Source organism: Heloderma suspectum, chromosome 2 (assembly GCF_057233095.1).
Source record: "Heloderma suspectum isolate Gila_16-S chromosome 2, 16-S_ref, whole genome shotgun sequence".
NCBI lineage: Eukaryota > Metazoa > Chordata > Lepidosauria > Squamata > Helodermatidae > Heloderma > Heloderma suspectum.
Window position 1 is genome coordinate 138,347,175 of NC_139459.1, and position 27,128 is coordinate 138,374,302.

The 27,128-nt window shown below is 43.5% G+C and overlaps 1 protein-coding gene across 2 annotated transcripts in view; it reads left to right on the forward strand.

The window, feature by feature from the left end:
• Positions 1-27,128, forward strand: part of SHB (SH2 domain containing adaptor protein B) — a 161,353-nt gene that overhangs the window by 62,120 nt on the left and 72,105 nt on the right. For both annotated transcript variants that reach the window (XR_014787863.1, XM_084834934.1), the window contains exon 2: positions 1,712-1,829. Coding sequence is in view for 1 of the 2 variants with exons in the window: in XM_084834934.1 (XP_084691060.1) it covers positions 1,712-1,829 (118 nt within the window). In the remaining variant the exon portion in view is untranslated. The remainder of the gene's footprint in view (positions 1-1,711; positions 1,830-27,128) is intronic.

The window sequence follows — 27,128 nt, forward strand, 5'->3', positions numbered from 1 at the left end:
ATAAAAACTCTTAGGTGTTTGCATCAAATTTTTAGGCATCTGGAATTTTCCAGCTCTGTATATTTGTCTTGTGTCTCAACAATGTATGTAGCAGTGAGCAGACACACTGCATGTGATCCTTTTATGGATCAGTTCTAAAAATTCTCCAGGGCAAAGTTCTGGATTATACTTAGTAAACATTTGAAAGCTGCAATAGAGCTGTGGCATAATGTCTCCCCTAACTAGAACACGTTGTAAGGTAGGCAGTGTGAGGATATATTTTTCCAAGTAAGGCATATTTTTTACATGCTGTAGCACATGAAATACATTGACATTTAACAGAACATCTAAGAAGACTTTGGCTGCAGTCTTATGCCCACTTACCTGGAAGTAATAAGTCCCATTGAAGCCAATAGGGCTTACAACTGACTAAACTTGTATAGGATTGTATTATTAGAATTCATACAGATATTTTGGAAGAGAACTGGGGTTCTGTAAAGCAAAATCCTATATATTGAACTATAGACATATATTTCCTGTAAAAACAGCAAAGAGTTCTGCAGCTCCTTAAGGCTAATATATTCGTTGTGGCATACACCTTTGTGGACTAAAACCACAATATTAGCCATGCTGTCTGGTGGGGATTATAGTCTTAACACACATACATGCACACACAACTAAAGGAGAAAATGTTGCGTACAACAGGGCCATAAGGCCCCGGAATTGCCAGGGGTATGAGTAGATGTGTTGCTTTTCTATGTAGTGTCCACAAGATCCAGTAAGAGTGGGTAAATTAGCATCACAAGATGCTAATTTAAAACATTTCTAGGCAAAGCAGCTCACACAAAATAAAATAAAATTTAAAACCTATATACTTGAATTAGAGCTTTTCAATTTGTAATGTGTGATTTGATTTAAACACAGATAAAATCACAAACACAGCTATGCTGGGTGTGGGGATCAGTGAAACATGGGCTGGAACAAAAATATTTTGCAGTACCTATGAAAAGTGGTCAATTTTCCTCACATCAGTTGGCATAGCACTTTGGAACCTAGGAGCTACAATGGTAAAGGCTGTGCTCCTAGCTGATTGTGTCCTAAACTGATCTCTCCCTGCCACTACGGGCTGACCTCCTGACTGCAGCTAGTGCACATATTGATACGGGGGCGATATGAACACCCAGTGTAGGACAGTTCCTTTCTCTGCAATGATTTGGCTATATCCTGCTATCTGCTTTCATGAGGTGGTATTTCTATAAACACCTTTGGTTCAAGGCCAGCCTTACTATGAGGTATATTGTCCAGCAGATTCCAGAGGAGATACCATTTTCTTGTGTTCTACCTCTATCTCTGTGTGTCTTAACAATGGGCTCCAGTCTAGAGGTGAAGGGGTATGTGTGTGGATGCCTTGCTTCAGATATGAAAATGTCTTGAGGTTAGCACTGCTTTGCATGCCTGGCTGTGAGCCAGTCAAAAATGTCAGATGCACGAGGGCTTGGCCCTTGGAAGGCATAACATGAACAAACAGATGCATATGAAGGCCATAAAAAGTCCTCTTCTTACTTGGAGCCTCCTTTTCTGAGTCCATTAGAAGGGAATGGGTAGCAGCATTCTGGAGATGGACTCTCTAATTTGGAACCAGTGATGCTTTCCAAACTTCTAAAAAATGAGAAAGACTTACTCAAAAATAGTCCCTCTAGCTAAGAGTGTACTTTTCTTTTTCCATTTTCAGGTTCAAATAGCAGATGACTACTCTGACCCATTTGATGCCAAAAGTGAGGGTAACAAAACAGGCAAAGGAGAAAACACTGGCTACATGGAACCGTATGAAGCCCAGAGGATAATGACAGGTAAGGATGTTAGTACTTTGCTAGGTGTGTAGATGGCACCTGCAGTGCTACGGCTGTGACACGTCAGCCAGCTCTGCCACCTCTCCTGTACAACTCTAGTTCGTTTCACTGTGTTTACATGAGAGCAGCACTCAGGGTGATGACACTGTCTCTGTGGAGAAGTGCTACACCTGCATCTTTCAGGTGCAGAAACGTTTTAGTGAAGTGAAGCATGGAGAACTGAGCAGCCATGAAGGATTCCCTGGGCCTGGTATTGTATTTGCATTCAGCTCCCACCAGCGCCCCTTGGCTGTGGCTGTGATGGGAAGGTTAATCATTTTAAAATGAATTTTCTATGTGTGAGATTACTGTTCCTCAAATGCCAGACCTTGTCTTCGATTGACAACAGCATGAGAGGGCCGCCACTGAAGTGGTGCTAGTAATTCCACCAGCTTGGATCATTTTCTTTCCCCATAATCTTGTCTTCTGCCAACCTGGTGTAAAGCAGGCATTCTCAGCTGTTGTGGTATAGTGACAATTGTCTTCAGTGTGTGGGCCTTCGGGTTCAAACCTATCTCCCTTATGCTAAGTAAGGTCTCAGCCAGGTTCAATCCCCAGCATGTCCAGTTAAAGGATCTTGGGCAGCAGGGCTGGGAAAGACCACTGGGTTACCCTGGAGAGCCATCGCACTGGGTTGGATGGAGCAATCACCTGCCAGTACAAGGCAGTCTCCCACTTCAGAGGCCAGGATCTACAGCAGGGATGGGCAACTTCAGGGGGAGCACACCTTGTTTCCCAGCAGAATTAGGCTCCCCCTAGCCCACCAAACAGCTGCTTGGACTATTGTCGGGGGTCCCATGCTGCAGAGAAACAACAATTCTGCTGGGAAACAGGGCATGCTGGGAGTGCATGCACCTTGTTTCCAAGGAGAATACTGTCCCCTGTTTGACGGGCAGTCACGAGCCCCATTCTGCTGGGATTTCAGGGGTAGTGGCAGTAGAGACCAGGTGCAAGCCACAGAAATGGCCATGGAGGCCACATGCAGGCCGTGTATTGCCCACTCGTGTTCTACAGGATCCTCTGTCAAAGAGGAGTTAAGGAGGCTATTTTAGGGGAGGGAGAAAATGGATAAACAAGAGGAGAAATGTACAGGTTTCTTACTTTCATTTATTAATAGCAAAGTGCTTGTCGTTAACAGGTAGGATGTGTGTGGAGGGAGGGACTGTATATTGCAGATTCTGTGCATAGAGGCATGTTACATGCCTTCAGTGGAGGTCCCTGGGGTGGCAGTGGCTGGGCTACTTCCGGTATGAAAAACAATACATCTCATATGCCTCTTTATCCATGTTGGAAGACATGGTGGGAAATGCTGTTGAGCAGACGGTAGACATAGCAATAGGCAAAAGAAAATGAGGCAAAGGGAGTCCATAGACTGCAGAGAGAAGCCAGAGCAAAGTCCCACAGTTGCTCAGACCAACAAATCCAGCCCAGAAGCCTTTGTAGGCGATTAGGAAGTATCACCTGACCTCCTCTGGCCTATTAATCTAAGAAGACGCCTTTAGCTAGAGGGGCTGGTTTCACTGCAGTTTCCTTCTTTTGCCAGAATTAGGTGACAGCTCACAGGCTGAACCCCTGTATGTCATTTCCAGGTTGCCAGTTCACGACCCACTGCAGGCTTGAGCCCTTCCAGGAAGCTGTGATTGGCACTGGGTTCCTTCTGTATATATGCATACACAACAAAATAGGCATGTGTGCAATCTTCATACATGATATTACCCACATTTTAACATGTTTTCCTCCACAGGAAGCAAATATCCTGTGTGAAGTGTGGCTTTCAGTAGACTCTTAGGTTTTTGAGGGCTTAGTTAGCTTGACTGAGTCTTTTTTAGGACTTGTCTGTCCTGCTTGGATCCCATGGCAATGAGCCTGAAATAGAATGCTGTTTTAGGCAAACAGAGCTTGTTGGCTTTTAGTGGTGATTTACTTTGGATCCTTGAATTTCATTTCAGATATTAACAGTTACCATTGAATCTGTCGTGTGCACTAAGGTGCTTTCTGATACAGCAGGGTACTGTTTAAAATTGTGTGTGTGGCAAATTACACAAATGGGCTTCTTTTATTATTAAGGGGATTTAGCTCCAGGGTGGGTTCTGTAGATTTCAGTAGAACTAATTTCCAAGTAAACAAGTTCAAGATTCATATGTTAGTCTCAACTAGGGAAATGAACTTGAGCACACTCCGGGATTGAGCGGAGGACAGGAAGGCCTGGCGTGCTATGGTTCATGGCGTCACAAAGAGTCGGACACGACTTAATGACTGAACAACAACAACAACAACTCAACTAGGGAAAGGAACAATTTCAATTAGCAAAGGTTGTGTTTCCCCCACTTTCCCTCTTAATCTAGAGAGTATGAGTATATGTTTCTCAGTTGTGCTTTAGTTTTCTTCCCTTCACACTTCTTCGTGTATTTATTATACAGTGTGTATACTGAATAATACGCTTTTAAGGGGTTGGGCTTTTTAAAAAGATTCTTCTTGTTTAAGTGTAATGCAACATCTCTCAGAATAAATAATGACTTGAACTTCTGTTTCTTCATAAATGTTCATTTTAGCTCTGAATAAAAATTTCATAGTAAACACAATATAGGAAAAGGCAAGAGAGCTACATTGCTAATTATGATGCACATTAACAGCCATGTTAGACAAGACAACTGATGTAAATGTATTACCACTCTATGGGCTTTGGACAGATTAGCTATGCAGCCAATCTATGTGCATGGTTGTGGGGATCCTCAGTATACAGGCATAAATAACACTTTCTGGGAAACCCAAAGGATATCTGAAAACACAATGAGCAATTCCACTTTTCACTCTGATTATAAAGATTAAAAATTAATGTATTCCTCAAAGGGTAGAGTTACATAGCTGAGGACTTGTAACACTACAAGGCTCACAAACAACCCAAAAGCAGGTTGAAATTTAGAGAAGGATTACAACACATTTTGGAGTGAAGCACATGCTATAGTCGGTATGCAGCTGTTGCCCCAAATGGACTCCCCGTGGAAAGTCATCCCTATCCCAGCTGTATTGTCTAGAACAGTCTTCCCCAACCTGGCGCTCTCCAAATGTCTTGGAATTGACTACAACTCCCAGAATCCCCTAACCAGCTATGCCAGGTGGGAGTTGCAGTCCAACACATCTGGAGAGTGCCAGGTTGGTGAAGGGTGGTCTAGAAGAATTTTGTCATGTCGTTAAGAGTCTTCATATCCCTGCTTCATGTTTCTGGTGGCTGGAGGAGACACTCTGCATTGTCTTAAGCCACATGGTGAACACTTACAGACCTTAAGCCCAGGGTGATGGTGACTCACCAAAGGGAGGAAATGTTGGTGGTATCTGCATGGTGACCACAATGTGGTTGTGCTTTCAGTCAGGCTTGCTCAGCTTTTACCTGCCAAGCCAAATGCAGACCATGAGGTTTGTGTGGTGGCCCACAACAAGCTGGGTAGAACATACTGTTTTTGCTGCATGCCTTAGATTGCAAAAACAGAGGATGTTGAGCCCTGAGCAGTCTACAGTACATGACTGGCGGGTGTTTGGCTTGTTGGGTCATGAGTTGCACAGGCCATCTCTATGCTGTTGAAAAGCATTCTCCATCTTTAACCCAAGTTCCCATCCTGCATCTTGCACTGCCACTGTTGTTTTATCTGGATGCACAAGAGTATTGTAATGTAGCATCAGGTCTTGCCCATATAGAAGGATAGTTAACAAAGTACAGATAATTCTTTAAAGTTTGTTGCCATCATATGGCAAAGAAATGACAACTGGATCCTCTTCCATTAGTTTACCTTCTAGAACAATAACAACAAAGCCTCTTCTGCTTGGAAAAAAGAATAGAAGACTGTCCTACTTGGATTAGAGCCTTTGTCTAGGTTAAGAAAGCAACTTGCTCTTGCTGGGAGGGGGTGGGTGGGAAGGAGCAGGTCAGTTTCCCCAGGGTTCATGGGAACGTGGAACCAGCTCTGCTGAACAGAATCCCCCAGCTAAGCTGCTTTGAAATGCTGCTTTGCATCATTGAAACTGATGGGGAGGCTAGAGGTGTATAATTATTGTAGAATATACTTATGGGGGGAAAACAGAGTATTTTTTTAATCAGTTCAATATTTTTTCTTAATTAAAGGCTATGAAATAAAATTCAAGGGAGAGCCTATGTCTTGAGTTTTGTGCTGCTTTTCATGGCTGTCTTGAAGAGAAACTTATGTGTCTTTAGTCTGGGATTTCCTTCCCCCGCACACTTCTTTTTTGTTGGCTCAATGTGCAGTTTTAATAGCTAACAAGAAAGGGAAATTCCCAGATTAATATGTTTCATTTTGATGTGCCAGGTTGCTCTTTCCAGTGTGCACACACTCTTGAACTGATTGGCTGGAGCCCAGCTGTTGTCGGTGAACTTGATATTCTGGCTCATGTCAACATACATTAATGTGCCTAAAAGGTGAAAAGTAGAGAGGCTTTGCCTTTCATAGGGATGCCAATGCATGGACAACTAAGATAGCCAATAAGTCTTTTGTTGTTTAGTCATGTATGTATGTGTGCATATATGTACAGGAGCATAGAAACACTTGAAGTTACACATTACACAGAATGCAACTGTCCTCTGTGGCCATGATTAGCAACTAATTCTTCTGGATGGACACTTTGAGAAAGGAACGGAGGAGACAAGACAACCCTCTCCCCACCCACCCCAGCCTACGGTCAAGTCTAATACCAAATACTTCATTCCTTCCACATCTTCTTCTCCACCTCTGGTTTTGTAGCTGAGGGCCAGGGCAGCATCCCCATATATACCAGATTTGGCCCAGACTATTCTAGGTAACAACCCTGTTGAACACTCCTGGTTTTTCCCAAACCGCAGACCCCAGGCATACAGAAACAAGAATGTGGTTTTATTCCCACTTCATAAAATAATGCTTTGGGACAGGGTTGTATATATATAGCCACTCTGTCCTGGTTGTCTCCTGTCAACCAGTAAGTAAGGTTTTACCCCCCAAACACCCTGTTTTAAATATACACACATTTATATATATAAAGAATGAAACCTAATCTAGCCACAAACACATAGCCACTGAGTGACATGTGATTAACCTCTGTGTGTCCCATCTTGGCCAGTTTTGATACCCATAAGGGGAGGGGTTGCCTGTTAGGCATAGCCAGATCTTGCAGAGGAAAATAAGAGAGGAGGGGCAGACAAGAGGCAGCAGGCAGTGGTGACCCGTAGCCAGAGGCCTACTTGGCTATGGAGCCAGTTCCAAAAAGCAGGGTCAGAGTCAGCAGGACATGGGGTCTTCCGGACTGTGGCAGTGCTCTGTCACGAGACAGTTTCCTCAGACAAACTCCAAGGCTACTAAGCCCAGAAGACTACCTCAAGCCCCATCCTGTAAGGGAAGAATGGTTCTCTTTAGCCATGTTCTGGTCTGGACTCTAGTTTTCCTTTGGCACTGTTTAATGTCATGGTGGGCTCCTGGGTGCCATAGGTGAGGGAGAACATGGGGTCTCGGGCAATAGGTGAAGTGGCTCTTCAGAGGCCTTCAGGCTGTCCCCTCAGTGGCTAACTAGATGTTACAAGCGTGAATTAACGGTATGTGAGGTTTAAGGCTAACAGGAGGGAAGGGCCTAAGTAGTATGTACGTTACATATTGCCTGAAAATTACTAACAATAAAGTCATCAAATTATCTAAAATTAACAAATATGTTCAAATAAAGAAAATCTTCTAACATAAATAATTCACTATACTAATTTCTTCAGACATTTTTCTTTTCCTGGCTTTGGCTGTGGCAACTTGGTCAGTGATGTCAAAGATGTGACAGATTTACTCTCTCAGTGCTCAACAAAGAGATGCTCTTGAGTCATGGTGGATCAGAGGACAATTTTTATCCTATGTAGAAGAGAGCAGTTACTTTCTCTGCTGCAATTAGTGGTGCATGCCACCACAGGGCAGTTTCAACATTTGGGAAACATTCTATCCCTTTAGGTTCAGTGATGACATCATCAAAGATTTGCTTTCATCATCTTTTTGCTAAACATCTGAGAAGGATGTTAATTCAACAAATTGCTGAAATTATTTAGTAAATTCTACTGGGAGATAATCTTGGTATGACTGATACTGTCACTGAATCAGGCAAGGACCTTGCCAACCAACTCCAGACACTCTTGGATGAGAGGGATTATCTGGATCCATTTCAGTCGGGGTTCAGGCCTGGTTTTGGCACAGAAACAGCCTTGTTCTCCCTGTATGATGATCTCTGTCAGGAGAAAGACAGGGGGAGCATGACCTTGTTGATTCTCCTTGATCTCTCCATGGCTTTTGATACCATCCACTATGGTATCCTTCTGGGCTGACTATCTGAGCAGGGAGTGGGAGGCACTGCATTGCAGTGGTTTCACTCCTTCTTGGGGGGTCAGCTTCAGAAGGTGGTGCTCGGGGAACATTGCTCAGCCCTGTGGATTCTCCAATATGAAGTTCCACAGGGGTCAGTTTTGTCCCCCATGCTGTTCAACATCTACATGAAGGTCCTCCTCTAAGTGCCTCCTCCAAAGGAAGCTTGGAAGGCAGCAACAAGGGAGAGGGCCTTCTCAGTGGTGGCCCCCCATCTGTGGAATGAACTCCCCGATGCAGTCCACCTGGTGCCCACATTATTATCTTTTCTGCACGAGGTTACAACCTATCTCTTTTCCCAGGCATTTGGCAGCACATGATGAGTTTTAATCAGTCCTGGATGTGTCTTTAGTTATGACTGGCAGTTCAAAGTTGTTTTGTCCACATTAATCTTAATCTGATATTCTAATGCACTCCTTCATTTGGCAATGATTGTGATAAAGGTGTTAACGAAGGCCCCCTTTTCATGTTTTCTGTCATTTGCGGTGCAGCCCTCTTGGTCTCGTATTGCCCCACATTTACTGAAGAAGAGTTCCAAAACTCCTCAGTAGGTTTAAATCAGTGGAAAGGTTGGTCTGAGCACTTTACAAGCTTAGACTGCATCCGTTGAATGGCTGAAGTATATATCATTCCAGACCTCACATAAAATAGAAGGCTCCTAAGTGTGTATTACATCACTCACAATCTTTGCATCTTGTTGTTGGTTTTTGAGATTAATAGTTCCTGATACTCCCTAGCACTTTGAGGATGTTGAAGTTGCCCAGAACAAGTACGTGTACAGTTTCAGCACTGGCACATATGTGTGTCCCTGAGATGGATTTGGGCATTGGGTATCCATTTTGGTAGTGAATCGTCCAATAACTGGTTGATGCAGAGAAAGACTTGTATAATCCTTGGACAAATCCGAAAAAATGAAACTTCTTCAAAGCCACAGTCTCTGAACCATGTGCTCTCCACACCACACGGCACTTGCTCTGCTGTGTGTATTAGGCCTTGAAAGCTATACTACTGAAGGACACTTTCACACAACACTTAAAATGCCTTATTGAATCTGTCTCCCATTTTTAAAAAATGGTTTTATTTATCGCATTCCTCCAGGGGGTTGGATATGTCATATGTGGATGCATTTCCCTTCGCTCCCCCCTTCCTCTCCATCCTCAGAACAGCAGCAAAACAACCCTATGATGAAAAGTCTAAGAGAGAGTGACTGCCCAAGGTCGCTCAGCAAGTTTCTGGCTGAGCTGGGAAACTGAAGGCCCAAAAATGAGGGCCTGAGGCTATAACCTTATTAGCCTAATGGTTCATCTGGCCCTGCAAGCAAATGTGTATAAGAAGGTACCACCATTGTTGTCCTTAGGGAAAGCTGATTCAAGAGGGGGCAGTTGGAAGTAGAGAAGCAGAGGGGTGATTACTTCTTTCCTGCCCACTATTTATCCACTCCAAATGGCGCCCCCATGCACAGCATTTCTCCCTGCGTGGTTCAAGATGCATATTGGTTCCAAACAATGTTCTTTAATCCTATCGAGGGAGCGGGAGATGCTGGGGGAAAATTGAAATGAAGACGCTGCCCTGTGTTCAAAGAGGTGGAAGGAAAGGTTAAGCTGGGCCCAATCACTGGCCAGACGAAAAAGGGCTGCTGAGAGTTTGCACCCTCTGCCTTTCAGCAAGAATGCCAGCAAGGGAGGAACCATTCCTTTGGTCTTTCTTTCCTAAGCTGCTGAGTGCCTTTGGGATGGAGCAGGATATAAACTGAACACGTGAATGAACAAACAGAAAGTGAGTCACTCAGGTGGCCTGGACTGCTGGTTCAGGTCTGACCAAGGATGATGTGGGGAGCACTTTTCTTGAACCATGGTTTCTCATCTGTAAAACCCCTGATGTGCTTGAGCTCCTGTGGACACATGCAAGCTGATGTAAAGTCCACCAGGTCAGCATCTTGCCTGGAGTAGAGATGGACAAATAAGTCAAGTTCAGTTCTGCTCAGTTTTTCATTCTTCCTACACTGAGTTTGTTCCATCCCATTTCCATATTAGTTTGCAAATTTGTTTTGTTTTTAACTCTGCACGAAAATTCATATGTAGTTTGTGCACACTTTTCCAAATGTATGCATTTTTGCATGCACTTTTCTAAATGCAGACTTTTGTTGCAAGCAATTCCTCCTAATAGAATGTGGTGTTGTGCACACTTTTCCCTATTATATTCATTTTTTCATTGTTTTTTTTAAATTTGTGAACTCTACCACAAAAGTGTGATTATGGCTGTTTCACTGCATTCTGATTTGTATGTTCAGGAAGTGCAAATTTGCTAAGTTCACATTAACGTGTAAACCCAATCAACTTCTCACCATCCTTAGCCAGGAGCCATTGCAATGCCCTCCTTAGTAAGCTCCTTTGTCACTTGTTGGGGCCATGACACTTTGTCTGAAGATGTAACATAAGAAGCAGCCCCTTACAGTAATTTTTAAAATTATCTTTACTCAGTTATTTCCCCCCCGCAACCCCGTGTAATTAGACTGAAACTGTTGCATGTGAATAACACAAGCTAATGCTTTTTTGATTACAGCAAAAATTGTAACATTTAAATGGATGAAAAATCATGAATGAATGTTCAAATGAATAAAACTGCAGATACAAGCAAGCACAAAAGCCACATATAAAAGAGAGAAATTAATGTTAATGTCTCTTGATTTCTGTAGAACTAGATAGCCTGCTGTTTAATTATGTCACAGCAGCACTTAGGCAATAGCCTTGATAAAATTATTTAATGGGTTGAACAGCAGGGCAGAACAATAAAACTGATTTTTCATTTGTCTTATTATGGCCGGCTAATCTTTGGTTAAGACTGCACAAAATTCTCCTTGGGCCATAGGCCTCTAAGTGTGTTTAGCGATCCTATTCCTGCTAAATTTATGCCCTTTACTCTCTTCCAGATTTGCTTTTAGTTTTTCCCCTGGGGGTGCAAAGTTTAATGGATATGGCACTTTGAAGGATCTTCTAATGCATTTCTCAAGCCCCGCCAACAATGGGATGTTAGCTTAGGCTGTGTCATGGGATCTCTCTCCAGCCCTTCAGGGAGATACAGCATCCATGAAATGGGAAAAATTACAGTGCTCTCACTAAAAGTCCAGATGTAAAATTACCATGTCTATTATTAATGAAACACTTAAAAATATGGTTGGCTTGGAGTAGCCATGATATGATATTTCTTATTGGTGCAGGGAATCTCTGAAGAGAACATCTGGGGAACCTTGTTTGTATTGAGCAAAGCCGTTTGTTGAAGCATCCCGCCTCCCCAAGCATTCCTATCTTCCTCTGAGTGAAGGTGCACAGAGCAGCACAACAGTTACTTGTGAGCATCTCAGCATGCCATGTGAAGCAGGCAGCAGACAGTTGCACATCTGCTGGTGAGGAGAGCTCCAGCCTGCCTCCTCCTGAAGTGGAGCTCTTCCCAGTAGATGTGCTTCACTCTTCCATCGGTAGGTGGGGAACAGCTCCATTTGAGGAGATAGGCTGGAGCCCTCCTCACCAGCAGAAACACAAATGAAGGAGCACCCAGTGATCTTTGGGAGTAGGTCTGGTGTTCCCCATGAATTCTTTGTTCAGAGATCACGATGTGGAACATTGTGGGGGAGATCTCTCATTTTAAGTGTGACGCTCACTTTTCTTCATCAGAACCTCAAACAGTATTGGGTGTTCTTACCCAGAAACAATGTGTTGGAAAGTGCACTAGTGGTTTTTAAAAAGATGCAAATACATACAAAGTCACCTTAAAGAGTCAGGAAAAGTGAGTGGGGGATCCACTGAAGCCTGCTTAGGTATTGATCTCTGGTAAATGGGCCTGCTTTCTAGATCCTGTGGCGAGCATGCACCCTACTGTTCCAGAGTCTTACTCTTCGCAGCACCGTTCTTTTCCACCCTCCTTCCAGTCCTCTCTCATCTTCATCAAGATGCATGAGATGTAGGGAAGAGCATCAAGGAATGCCACTGCAAGATCTGAGGCCACTCTGGTTCCATTTTGGATTGGTTTTGGACCCCAGATGGTCTGGAGTCTGATCCAAAATGGACACATGGAGGTAAATTATTCAGATCCAGGGCCCAGACCTTCCCATTTTGGAGTGACAATGTCACAACTCATAAATCAAAATCTTCTTGGCCTGTTCTGACCATTACACATCCCCACCATTTCCTCCTCTTTTCATGTGTTCCAAGCTGAGATGTCTTGACAGCTTGAGGTGCAGCTGCCGCCTCATCCATATCTGGGTTTCTTCAAAATGTTAGGTGAATCTGACATGCATGATGTGTCTGTCTGGGATTTAAAAACTGTAAAGAGGCCAAGTCATAATGATTTTTCCAGCACAATATGTTATACCTCCTCCTCCTCCTTCTCTCGGTTCGTAGCAGCGTCCTATGCCAGGACGTGTTCTTTCCCTCAGAAGGCTGCATTGTGCTTTTAAATAATCTTTTAATACTTGGCATAATTTTAAGGCAAACTAACTCGGCAGTTTGGGTATCAAAGTCCCCGATTTCATGCCAATGCGGAAAAGAAGATGAGCTAATTGTCAGGGCTTTCTCATGAGGATCAGAGAGTCAAGTCAGCACGCAGAGGGTTTTAAAATAAATTCTACAGTGGAGAGCTGTATTTTTGTGAACCTCTTTGCCTGATCCTGTCTGGAGATCTGTGTATCAGGGACTTGAATTAGGAACCTTGTGGCTTGAGGCTGGATGAGTTACCTGTTCGGGTCTCAGTGCCTTCTTTAGCATAGGGGATTAGAGGTGTGCAACATCAGCCTTTGCCATCTAGCTCTGGATTGGCTAGACCCAATTGATATACTTGGAACTTGGCTTTCTGACCTTGCTCGGTCAACAGAGCTGTACCTTCTCTGGTGCTGCATTTCAGGCTCCAGCTCAAGCCTGTACTTATGCTTGGGGCCCAGCAAATGATCTCAGAGACCCTGGCTTGGAGACAGCACATACTTGCCCAGGTACATTTTTGGATATAGCCATAACCTGGCCTGGCCCTGCTAGCGTGGATCTACCTGAAGGCCACCACCCTGTATACTTAACTCCAGGGATTAGGTGAAGGAGTGCACCTGATCTCACAGCTGAGTCATCTAAACGTGCTTTCAGTGTGACTAGTGAGTTAATACCTGTATGACACCAACAGTGGGGTTGGCCCTGTTAACTGACAGCATCTGCATTGTGCTTTAGCCATGCACAATGTTAGGAGCAGCTGCTGCTACAGCAGCACCTCCTTTTCAAGAACTGAACTTCAAACATCCTGGGAGTGCAACAAAACTGGCCTTCCCATGATCCTGCAACTACTTGAGGCAAGCTTCTCAGTGCCAGCTCCTTTTGTAACTAGTTTTTGTTTGAGCATGTTATGTCATGCACTGTGGTAACTACGGATGTTTCAAGCCATGATGACTCAGTTCTTGCAAAATCCTTAATCCTCCTTCCACACAGGTGGTTCTTGGTTTGCCAGCTGTGGATTTTTGCATCATCTCTGGTAATTGGGGGTGGGTGGAGGGAATTGATTAGCCATCAGAATTTCATATTTCCTTGACTCTTCAGCAATGACATAAAATGCTGCTTACCAAATATTTCATGAAAATGACAAGCTGCAAAATGAGAGACTCAGACACAGAAACCTCTGATCCAGAGGTGCCAGATGGGCTGCTTTCTTGCTACAAGTATTTGTATTTTAGATATTAGGCCCTTTGAAGGGTACTGTCCAGCCCACAAGTGCCAACATAGAAGTTAAGAGAGAGAGAGATGCAGTGAGTGGTACCTGAGGCCCCTTGTGAGGGCTGAGGTGGGACCCTGGCCTGCCACTTGCTGTCCTCTTCCTAAATTAGTAAACTAGTAAAACTAGTTGCTGACAACAGCTGAAGGTTTTCTTTTATCATTCAAATTCCCAACATACCTGCAGCTAGAAATAGACAGTATAGATATAGTGTATTTGGGAACTTGAATATAGAGATCTCAGGAGACACACACACACTCCACAGCAACAAAGATATAATATGCTTATTTAGTTAAGCATTTTTTATACCATTTTACCCAACAACAAACCATGGGTAAAAACTCTGGGTTATTTCTAATATTTAATTATAATTTTTTGTTCTCTCATATTGACTTGTGATGCTAGGCCTGGATTGGTGGGTCAGAAAACAAAAACAGTGGGCATTTGAATAAAATAATCCTTGCACTTTTCTGAGCTTGCCTTTTTCATGTGTTGTGTTAGAAATGTGGAATTCTTAAAACAATAAATAAGAGAAAGCCTGTCTCAGCTTGTTCATCCCATAGCTGTTGTGAAAGGAAAAGAGTATTAAGCAATATGATTCCTTCCTTCCTTATTACCTTTACCTTTTGTTGAGGTAGTGTTATGATTATAATGACTATAATGACTGTTTCCACACAAATACTCCCTGCTTTGTTTAATTAGAGCCACAAAAGGCCTGGAGTACACGGTGGTGGTGGTGGAGGAGGAGGAAGAGGAGATGGCATTTGTACTCTGGCCACTTAATGGAAATGCAGCTGCCCTTGTCAGCCCAGAGGGGTTAATGCCATGAAAGTTGACAGGTGCTGCAAGATGCTGTAATTTTTCATTGCAGACAAGGGCAGAGGGAGAAAGAGGTAGTGCCCTTCTGGGTATGCCTATCAGCCAACAAGGCTATATTGTTTAAGAATTTACAGAAGCTATAAGTTAGCAACTTTGTAACCATATGTCATGAAGCCGGACAGTCTCTCTGAGGTTCTCTGAGCTATATTTTCTCCATAATTTGGATGTAAAGGTTGAAGACATTAATTTGGTAATAGTTTTTTTTTTAATGAAATATATGTTTTATCTTCTGTACTTATTTATTTATAACAAAACGTTTTTAAGAACTTATTTGTGTGCAGTGAGTACACAATGCAATATCTGCTTGAGAGACTTCTCAGTATTTGGGGGGGGGGGTGTTGTTATTTTTTACCCTGCCAGGATTTAGGAATGTGTGCAGCCAGACAGAAGGGATCATCTCATGCACAGTCCAGACCATATTTAAATGTTTGATATCTGTATTATATTCCACTTGTGGTGATGAACGCCCTGGCACCGATCGGCTGAGGTGCTGTGATGCTGCAGAATGTTCATTGATGTACCAACTTTTAGGAAACAGGTGCTAATGTTCGCACCCTAGTTCAGCTTCTGTGAGGGAAAGGGTAAGTGTAAGTTTGGATGGAATAGAAACCCCACACAGGCTTTATGAACAGAGCAAGTTTGTGGGGCAAGCTGAGGGCTAGGAAGAGGTCCCAGGAGGTAGAGATGCTGGGAGCTCAGAAGCAAAGTTGCTGAAGGGCATGGAGTAACCTATGTTCTGAGAAACAACAAGGGAAAGGTAGTTGAAGAGGTTTGAGGGGGAAAGGGCCGAGAAGACAGGAAATTAAGGCAGGTCCACATTTGATTACATTTATATCCTACTTTTCTTCCACAGGAGTGAAGGCAGTGTACATAAATGACCTAGGCAGTCTCCTATCCAGGCACTGACCAGACCCAGATTTAGTTTAGCTTCAACACGGTTCCTGCTCATATGTATTTAGACCTTACCCTGGGACTGTGGACTTAAAATAACCAGCCAGCTCCTCAGTTACAGGCTTGTAGTAGCTTTATATACTGCAGTTTTATTACGTGTTTTGGATCACAATCTACTAGGAAGTTCTCCTGTGTAAGCCCCATTCATTTCTCATTAATTAATCCTATTATCTGTCTTATATTAATCTTTGTAAGCCATTGTGGGAGCCTTTTCTAGCTGAAGAGCATGATAGAAATGCTGCAAGTAAACAAATAAATTTTCACTGCCCTGCAGGTGGATTGTTCCATTAATATGTAACCTGCCTTGAACATTGGAGAAGTGGGATGCAAGTTTATAAATCACTAATATAGAATGTAGTGCTTGGCATGTCCTCTGCCTCCCCTGGCTTGCAAGCTGGTTTTCTGAGAGTACACAGAGTAGGAAGAAGCCTCGAGCCCAATGGGGCCATGAGGAGGAGCTCAGCCATTTGTACTGTGCTCCCTGCCTGGCCTTGCTGGATCTCCTCCTCCTTCCACCAACCTTGTTACCTACAGTTCTTTGTCCTGGCCTGCCTGCCTGCCTGCTTTTTGTTTGTTTTTTGCAACTGACTCGGTTTAGCTCCCTCGCTTTGTCTCAGCCTCTGCAAAATAGAGAGCATTTGTAAGAAACCAGAACCTGGCATAACTGGCACAGACATGTTTCAAGGAGAGCAATCATAGAGTCAGAATGGACCATGGAGATCATCTAGTCCAACTCACTACTCAGTGCAGGCTCTGCAATGCAGGATGCAGCTACACCATCCCTAATAGATGGTTGTCCAGCTTCTGTTTAAAATGCCTCCAGTGAAGGGGAATCCATCACCTCCCAAGACAGTTTATTACATTACTGAACTACTCTCACTGCTAGGAACTTTCTCCAAATGTTTAGCCAAAACCTGCTTCCCTGCAACTTGCATCCATTGGTTCTAGTCCTGCTCTCGGGAGCAACAGAGAACAAGTCTGCCCCATCTTCTGCACAACAGCCTTTCAGATATTTGAAGACCCCTATCAGGTCTCCCATTAAGCTTCTCTTCTCCAGGCTAAACATACTAATACAATAACTAATGGTTTCCTAATTGTGTAACTTGCATGTTCACTGAAGTTTCAAAGCATTCAGCTAATTTTTAAAATAAGATTTTATAATGTGCCATTTTACTAAAATAAATGTGTAATGGACAAAACAAGGGCAATGCGAGTTGGACTAAGACAGCCATCCTCTCCATATGTACTTGGGATTAAGGCCCTTTGAGCTTAATGGGACTTGTATCTGGGTTTGTGCTGTAAGATACTGCTTTAGAGAAGAATAGCACCTTTTAAGCTAAGGCATTCGCCATCTTAATGATGCTCTTCTGATGTTGGATGCATTAAATTTGTTGTAGTCTTGTTGCGCCCAGGTACCAAAGGATTCAAGCAGCAAATGAGATGTGAGTGAAATCTCAACTGAATGAGCTGGTGTGTGTATGAAAAAATATCAGCAGTAATTTGATGGTTTCTTTTCATTCATTGTTGTGTGTGTTTTTTAAACATTGCACTTTCCTGGAGATATTGGCTTGAGCCGTCAGCTGGCATACACTCATTTAGTTTCTGAGTTCTGGAGGGAAAGGTAAAGATAATTTTAGGTTGTACTGTCAAAGATGCAATATATCTGCATTACTATTGTATAGATAAGGCCTACCAGACACCATCTGTCTGCTTCCTATGCTGTGATAACAGAAAAGTAGGTGTCACTTTATCTTCCTTTTGACTGTAGTCATTTGGTCTTCCATGTAAGTTTGATTGATCATTTTACCTTATGTCAAGGCAGGATTAGAAAGCCAGTTTCCGCCTTTAGAATATAGGCCCAGTTAGACATTCTGGCCCCCACGTAAAGGGCTAGGGCTGAAACTCAATGAATTATATTTTCTTCAATTAATTAGATGAATTATTAGTTCAGTTGAATAAATCTGCATATGCTTAGAACAACTCTGAATAAAAAATATTTCTTGGTTTTTAGATGATGCATGCATACTTCATAGCAAGGACTGATATAGAAGAGGCATTCCCAGCCTGTGTTTTCTGTAAATGCGTGTCTTTAAGAAGTCTAATAATAATAATAAATCCAAAACTACTTGTTTATTAATGGAGGGCACCTTCTTAATCAATTAAAAATCGACTGATCAAACCAGTTAATCAACTAAATCAGGCTTCCCCAATCTGGCACCCTCCAGATGTGTTGGGCAGCAACTCCCAATGGCTGAGAATGATGGGAGTTGCCATCTAACACATCGGAGGGCAACAGGTTGGGGAAGGCTGATCTAGATGCTGCACTCTTAATGGAGGCTGTCCAAGAGCCTGAATGATGTGGCTAAACCTGTCTGGTTGTGTTAGAGCTGAGTCGGACAACAAAGCAGCAGGTTACAGGAAACTCGGGTATCATGGTGGTTTTTGCAATACATGGCGAGGCTTTGCTTGCCGAAGTGTGTGCTGGATGCTCAAACTAGCAATTATGGAATCAAGGCCAAGACTGAGGGAAAAGATTTGTCCACAAGGAATGTATGCTCTTTCTATGAGAGGGATATTATTTCCGTAGAATCATAGAATAGTAGGGTTGAAAGGGGCCTACAAGACCATCGAGTCCAATCCCCTGCTCAATGCAGGAGACTATATCAAAACATCCCTGACAGATGGCTGTCCAGCCTCCTCTTGAATGCCTCCAGCGTGGGAGAGCCCACCACCACCCTAGGTAAGTGGTTCCATTGTCATATTTTTCTAACAGTCAGGAAGGTTGTCCTGATGTTCAACCAGAATCTGGCTTCCTGTAAGTTGAGCCCGTTATTCTGTGTCCTGCACTCTGAGATGATCGAGAAGATATCCTGGCCTTCCTCTCTGTGACAACCTTCCACGTACTTGAAGAGTGCAATCATATCTCCCCTCAGTCTTCTCTTCTCAAGACTAAACATGCCCAGTTCTTTCAGTCTCTCCTCATAGGGCTTTGTTTTCAGTCCCCTGATCATCTTCATTGTTCTCTGAACCCTCTCCAGTTTGTCTGCATCCTTCTTAAAGTGTGGTGCCCAGAACTGGACCTGGATGAGGCCTGACCAGTGCTGAGTAGAGGAGCTAGTACTTTACGTGACTTGGAAGCTATATTTCTATTAATGCAGCCCAAAATAGCATTTGCCATTTTGCAGCCACATCACCTTGTTGGCTCATATTCAGCTTGTGATCTACAGTAATTCCAAGATTGTTCTCGCTTGTAGTAGTTTTGAGGCAAGAATCACCCATCTTGTAACTGTGCATTTGGTTTCTTTTTCCTAGGTGCAGAACTTGGCATTTAAACCCCTTAAATTTCATTCTGTTGTTTTCAGCCCAGCACTCCAGCCTATCAAGATCACTTTGAATTTTGTTTCTGTCTTCCAGGGTATTAGCTATCCCACCCAATTTTGTGTCATCTGCAAATTTGATCAGCATTCCCTGCACCTCCTCATCCAAGTCATTAATAAAAATGTTAAAGAGCACTAGGCCCAGGACTGAGCCCTGCAGTACCCCACTTGTTACCTCTCCCCAGTTTGAGAAAGTCCCATTGGTAAACACTCTTTGAGTCCGATTCTGAAGCCAACTGTGGATCCACCTGATAGCTGTTTCATCTAGCCCACTTTGAGCTAGTTTGCTCATCAGGATATCATGGGGCACTTTGTCAAAAGCTTTGCTGAAGTCAAGGTATATTATGTCCACAGCATTCCCACAGTCCACAAGGGAGGTTACCAGATCAAAAAATGAGATCAGATTCATCTGGCAGGATTTGTTCTTGACAAATCCATGTTGGCTTCGAGTAATCACTGCATTGTTTTCAAGGTGCTTCCAGATGGATTGCTTTATGATCTGCTCCAGAATTTTTCCAGGGATTGATGTCAGACTGACTGGTCTGTAGTTCCCAGGTTCCTCCTTTTTGCCCTTTTTGAAGATAGGGACAACGTTAGCCCTCCTCCAGTCATCTGGCACTTTACCCATCCCCCATGATTTCTCAAAGAGAACAGACAGTGGTTCTGAGAGTTCTTCTGCCAGTTCCTTTATTACTCTAGGATGCAGTTCATCTGGCCCTGGAGATTTGAACTCATTCAGAGTAATTAGGTGTTCCTTTACCATATGCCTATTGATCTCAAGCTTCAATCCTGCCCCTTCAGCCTGTACTTCGCCTTTGCCAGCGGGGTCATAGACCCTCTTTCGGGAAAAGACTGAGCCAAAGTAGGAATGGAGCACTTCAGCCTTTTCTTTGTCATCTCTTATAATTTTGCCATCCTTATTTAGTAGTTGAACCACCATTTGTTTCCTCTGTCTTTTACTATGCACATATCTGAAGAAAGCCATTTTGTTGCTTTTAGCATCCCTCGCTAACCTCAGCTCATTCTCAGCTTTAGCCTTACTGACGCCATCCCTGCAATTCTGTGCTATCTGCCTGTACTCTTCCATTGTTGCTTGGCCTTCCTTCCACTTCCTATATGTGTCCTTTTTTGTTTTCAGGTCATCCCTAAGTTTTTTGTGAAGCCACATTGGCTTCTTCGTTGTCTTCCACCTTTTTTTCATGTTGGAATTGTTTGTAATGGTGCCTTTAGAATTTCCTTTTTTTTTTTAAACTCCCATCCATCTTGGACTCCTTTTCGCATTAGAGTCACTTGCCATGGGACCTTACTTATTGTTCTGAGTTTATTAAAATTGGCTTTCCTAAAATCCAGAGTACGCATTTGGCTACACATGGCTTTTGCTTCCTTTAGAACCAAGAAGTCATAATTTCCCTCCTGTATTAAGAGTTCAAATTTGTTCTGTTTGTTTCCCGTACTCTGGGCATTAGTATATAGACATCGAAGACCATGTGCTTTATAGTCTGGCTTTCTTCCTACATGTTTCTGAAGACTATTATTGGGTGCTATTAGAGCTGTTCTCTCCGTTGTGGTGCATGAGCCTTTGTCCATTGTTACCCCCCAACTTTACATCTCCCTTCCCCGTAGGATTCAGTTTAAAGCCCTCCTGATGAAGTTCTTCATGCTGTGGCCAAACACATTTTTCCCAGCCTTTGTGAGGTGCAACCCATCCCTTGCCAACAGTCCATCTTCCAGGAAGTATAGCCCGTGGTCCCACAATCTAAATCTCTCATGTTGGCACCACCTTCGTAGCCAGTCATTCACCCAGAGTATTTTTCTTTCCCCTTCTATCCCTCTTCTAACCACTGGAAGGATGGATGAGAAAACTATCTGGGCCCCAAAGTTCTTGAGTTTCCTTCCCAAAGTTTCAAAGTCTGACGTGATTTCTTCGTAGCTCCGCTTGATGATATCATTTGTTCCCACATGGTTGAAAAGAAAGGGATACAGTGGGCTTTATTTCAGTCCCGTCTCTAATCTGTCCTCCTGGGAGACAGCATACCTGGTGAATCCATGGGTCTTCACAACATAGTTGGGTTTCGATCCCACACAGCAAGGAGTATCCCACAACTTCTACTCTTCTCTTCTTGTTGTAGGCCTTGGTTTCCTTGCCTCTGCTTGACTGACCTTCAGCCTCTTGCTCGCTCTCATTCGGGTTCCCCTGTAATTCTTCCTCTGCAGGCTGTCTTCCAGTCTCATCCTCAAGTACCTGGAAATGGTTCCATAGTTCCACTGCTTCTACTGGTGCAGAGTGGCTTCTAGTTCTTCTGCTCCTGTCACCCTTTTCCAAGAAGTATCCTCTACTTCATTTTTCCTCACCTCAGCATTTTCCTCTTCTGCCTCAGCTTGCTGTTGCTTTTCTAGCTTGCTGCTGCAGTTCCACCGTTCTGTCCAAGAACTCTTTGTGTTCTCTTATTCCCTGGAGGGTCAACACTTGCTGCTCCAGTCCTCTTACTTTTTCTTCCAGCAGCGTGATCAACTTGCACTTGTTGCACATGTAGGCCATCTTGATCTCAGGCAAGAAAACAAACATTGAACAGACCTTGCAGGTCATCACCACTGGAGTCTTTTCCTTCCATAGTCTCTATTCCCTTTATGTTTCTAACTTTCTGATTATACTGGAATAGCCTGTGCTTTGTCCTCTATTCACTGGAGGTTAACAACCGAGTCTCACTGGTATGGAAGTGTGTGTCACAAGAAAAAGAATTTTTAAAAAATGTTAGGGACCTGCCCTGCCAAAGTCCCCTGCCAAAGTCCTGTTTGCTGTCCCTGTTCACTTGCTCTGATCACTCACTCTCTGGGAGCTTGCTTGCTTGTATAGCCCCTAGACCAGCTGGAGCAGCTTCCTCTGCTCTGCGCTGCTCAGCTAGGAGGCAGGAAACAGACTGAAACTTCCTGCCCACACAGCTGCTGGGAGTACTCGGGCCACACCCGTTCAATTCAATTGGAGCTCTCAGGAGCACATGGTGAGCACACAGTGACTCAGAATGGAAAGAAGAGTCCTCTGGGCTTACTCCAGCCCATTCACCACTTTGCCTTTGTCTCATCTTCCACTGCAACTCCCCTGGCAAACTCCTGTTTTCTGTCCCTGTTTGCTCACTCTGATTGCTTGCTTGATGTTCAGAGGTGAAGCATATATTTACAGCAAACTATATAAAGCAAGCAGCTATAACATCTACACAAAGATAACATCCACTGTTTTGTGATGGTGCTGCCTTCTAAAGCACGCTTCCAGATAAGTGTTGTCCTGCTTCTGCTAGTTCATTTACATCGAAATTCTGCAGGAGCACAAAAAAAGTGTATAATGTAGTAATGAGCATGACATTCTACTTCCTGAGAATCTCCAGCATTCTTCCTTTACTTTTTTTCCTTTTACAAGGTGCATGTTTCTAGTCTGCATGGGTGCTTGTTTATTTATTTATTAACATTATGTACCACCTTATTTCCTAAAAAGCCATCAAGGTGGTACACAGCATTTTAAAACAATAAAATAAGAACTTTAAAAACAGTTAAACATTAAAGCAACTACATAACTTAAAAGGCTAGATTAAAAAATGTATTTTCACAGCCAAGATAGTGGGCCAATTGTAGTTGAGGGAACTGCATTCTGCAGTTTGGGAGTAACACAGGAGAAAGCCCTTTCATACATGCCTGATAAATGGGTCCCTGTGGGTAATAATGCCCTCAGAACTGCCTTTTCTGCAAATCTTAATACCCAGACATAGGGATGTATGGATTCCCCGCCGTCTGTTCCGGTGGGGAATCAGTGGGGTGGGGAGGTGATCCATTCCCCCCCCCCCGAATCCTCCGGAGCGGCTCTGCTCCATGAGGATTCTGCAGATCCGCACCAGCTATAGGGCCACTTACCTTGCCGGCCAGAGCCATTCACCTCCTCCACACCGTTCGCCATTTCTTTTTTCTTTTTTTTTAAAGGCGATTGGCAGGATGTGCCCATAGACTTATACGCAAATAGAGCCATGAATCTTGCATATAAGCCTATGGACATATAGACTTATACACAAGATTCACGGCTTTATTTGCGTATCAGTCTATGGGCGCATCCTGCCAAATCGCCTTTTCCTTTTTAAAAGAAATGGCGATCAGCACGGAGGAGGCGAACAGCTCTGGTGGAAGAAGCAGCTGAGTGCTGTTCTGCCTCCAACCCTCCTGGAGTGGAGGTAAGTCGTGCCAATTTGCCATGGATTCCTGAGGCTAGATTCCAAAGAATCCAGCCTCATTTGAATCCGCAGCGGATTTCTCTTAACATCCCTACCCAGATAGGTTCATAACTAGACAGACAATCCCTAAGATAGCTGGTCCTAAGCCATTTAGGACTTTAAAGGTTAAAACCGACACCTTGAATTGAACCCAGAAAGCAATTAGCAAGTAGTACAGGTCTTTCAGGACAGTTGTAATATGGTCCCAATACAGTTAGCAGCCTAGCTGCCACATTTTGCATCCATTGAAGCTTACAGATGCTCTTCAAGGGTAGTCGCACGTAGAGCGTATTGGAATAGTCTAAACATGATGAAACTAATGTATGGACAACTGTTGCCAAGTCAGACTGACTTAGGAAGGGTTGCAGCTGGTACGCCAAAAGTCATTGTGCAAATGCGCTTCTTGCCACCGCCACCTGATGACCCAGCAACAACAGGGAGCACATGGCTTGTTTTAATGCAAAGCCGTGCTCCCCTGTGGAGTTGAACAGTAATCCCCCCATGTCCACCTTCTGGACATGGTCTGAAAGAAAGGACTGGAACCACTGCAAAGCAGCATGCCAGCCCCCATCAAGGCCCCGTCCTGCCAGGAGGTCCAGAAGGATACTATGGTCAATAGTATCGAAAGCTGAGAGGTCCAGGAGGATGGATAGAGTTGCACTCCACCCAGCCATTGCTCTGGCATAGGTCATCAGCCAAGGCAACCAAAGCAGCCCCAGTCCAATATCCTGGCTGAAAGCCTGCATGAAATGGGTCCAGATAATCAGTATCATCCCGATGCAAATAGAGTTGTAATGCCACGACCTTCTCAATCAAGAATTGTACATTTCAGACTGGCCTATTATTAGACAGAGCTCTTGGTTCAAGGGAAGGTTTCTTTAGTAAAGGTCTTATTACTGCTTTTTAAGCGAGAAGGAACAACCCCCTCCTGCAGAGAGGCATTAATCACTTCCTTTAGCCATAGCATCAGTCCCACCTTGGTCAATTTCATCAGCCAAGAAGAGCATGGGTCAAGTACATGTGGCTGAAATAGTGTCAACAATGCCTTCTGAAATCTCAGAAGCCAGACCTTTGGCTTACTAAGATTGCCAGTGGTGAAAGCCAGGGTTTTAGTGCCCTCTGTAGCTCTTTGCCTTTCTCTGCTACTAGCAAAAACCAAATAAAATTATACAGTTTGCTTAATTTGCATAACTTATACAGGCTGCTGAATTCAACTTTTCTTTGTATACTTCAGTCTTTTTAAAAAATATATCTTGGAATACAAATGCACACAAAAATTAGAAACAATAGGTGTCTCTAGCAGATGAATTGCTTGACATTACTGAATTTCTCCAAGTGAACATGTATGCTGGTCCATGACTGCATGGAGACCAGTGAGCATGAATCAGGCTGTAGGCCTAGGCAGCCAGCATGCATCCCCCTACTCACGCCTGCCCTTTGCCCCATAGCTGTAATTACAGAAATGGCAGACCACTTATGTGTAGAGCCCCATTCCTACTATCCTTTTGTCATGCAGTCCAGTAATGTGAATTGGCCCCAGTGATTTACTTGTGGAAATATCTGTGGAAACCTTGCTGGTTTACAGCATTGCATGCTGTAAACCCATGATGTTGCAAACTTCAAAATGAAATTGCCCCCCAGATGTGTTAGATTATCTGGAGGTGACCAGGTGAGAAGGAAAGTGGGCTATCCGGGCCTCCTGCGTTTAGTCTCCCACTCTGATGTGTTAAAAATGCTGTAAGCCTCATTTAAGGGTTGCTTTTTTATTTCTTCTGTCATAGGTATTTCATTCTGCAAGTGCTGGCTTATTCTTTGAGTTGATTCAGAGTCCAGTATTTTGAGTGTGTTCAGAGTGTCCCTAGAATTCAGACTGCTCCCCCTCACCCTAAGAAAGTGTAGGAAAATGGGTGTACTACTCTAGTGCTGCAATCTGCTCTCTCCCATTTGCTACTAGTACTTGGTTGCTATAAAAAGAGGATATTTGAGGATAAGTGGGTCAGTTAGAAAACCTTAAATTGCTCTTTGGAATGCACCAAAGAAAATACCCTTGTGTGTCCTGCCAGTCATTGTATATGTGTACAGTAAGTGATAGAAACACAGCTATAATATATAGGCATATGCATGCTCTTGTATGCACAGATTTTATGCATTCACCTCTTCCACACATGCATATGCCAGCAATTGGATTCTTTCAATCTACATACAGATATTCTCTCCCCTAGAGAAGCATACTTCCCTTCCGCACATCTACATCAGGGGTGGGCAAAAGATGTTTTGGATTTCAACTCCCAGGAGCCCCTGCCAACATGGCCAATGGTCAGGAATGCCCGGAGGTGAAGTCCAGAACATCTGGAGATCTAGTTTCTGCCCACCCCTGATCTACAGTACCTTCTTTCTTGGCATTATGCTGTGTCTTCTCATGGAAACCACCTTGTCAGAAAGATTGAACCTTGCAACCTGCCCAGCTGTATCTAGACAGCAGGTACTAAGCAGTTTGGGTATCCTTCTGGATCTGCTGTGGCTGTTAGATAAGTAAGTTGACGGCAGTGACCAGGAGTGCTTTTTATAGGCTGCATCTGATGCAGCACCATGTGATCCCTTTAGGAGCCAAGACCTCATAAAGTATCCGCACCTTTTGTAGCTTCAGATATTGACGATTCTGTTGCTGTTGTGATTCTGGATCCAATTTCAAGTGCTGTTTCTTGCCTTTAAAGCAAGCCTGGTGCCAGCCCATTGTAGAGAGTGCCAGCCCATTGTAGAGAGTGCCTCCCACTGTTATGAGCCCACTCGCCTTCTAAGGTCCCTGAGCCTGAATATCATATATTTGTGAGGTTAACTTGTCCACATGAGGAGCAAGGCTTTCTCAGTTGTTGTCCTGTTTTTTGCAGTCACCCTCCGAGAAGTTCAATGGGGTTCCTCCCTCATGGCTCTTAGATGCTTTTGTAAAGTCTATCTGTTTTGGAAAGCATTTGGAAGAGATGGCAGGAGGAATGTGCTCTTGTTGCAGCTGGGTTTAATGGTTAACGGTTTTAATGCTTTGTTTGTTTTATTGTGTGGAGTTGTTTATAAATAGTTTTAATTGATGTGGAGAGTTGCCTTGTGCAAGTGTAAAAATCCAGGGCCACCTGTAGCCAGGCCTCTCCTATCATCATGCTTATCCTCTGGGGAAAGCCCCTCCCCACCACTTCCCAGGAGCTGAGTGAAAGTAGCACAGCAGAGAAGGGAGGCATTAACAGCTGAGCGGGGGTGGGGGGGTGGGGGGGATTGAGCCATTGAGGAAGAAGAGAGTAGTTGGACCTCCAGAACCCAAGAGCTGAGAACTCTGCAGCATGCAGTGATATCACAGCAGGGATGAAGCTTGTTTGTTTTGAAATAAAATGATACTTAGGGACTTGAAATAAAAATGCATCTAAGATCATAATGCTTTAAAAAAAGAAGTTTGGTGAGCCAAGTTCTTTTAGATCTAATATGTAATGTTGATTGTGGTGTTTTGCTTTGTTCAGTTCAAATGTGGTTGCTGACTGAAAGATGACCAAACCCAAGCAATGTGGTTGATGCTATCACATGAAATATGAAACCAAACAATTACCTTTCCTTAAGAATGATGGAGTAAAACAAAACCATTGTTGCTTATGCAAAAGCAAGATTTAACGCTAAGATAACTCCACTATTTATTTATTTATTTATTAC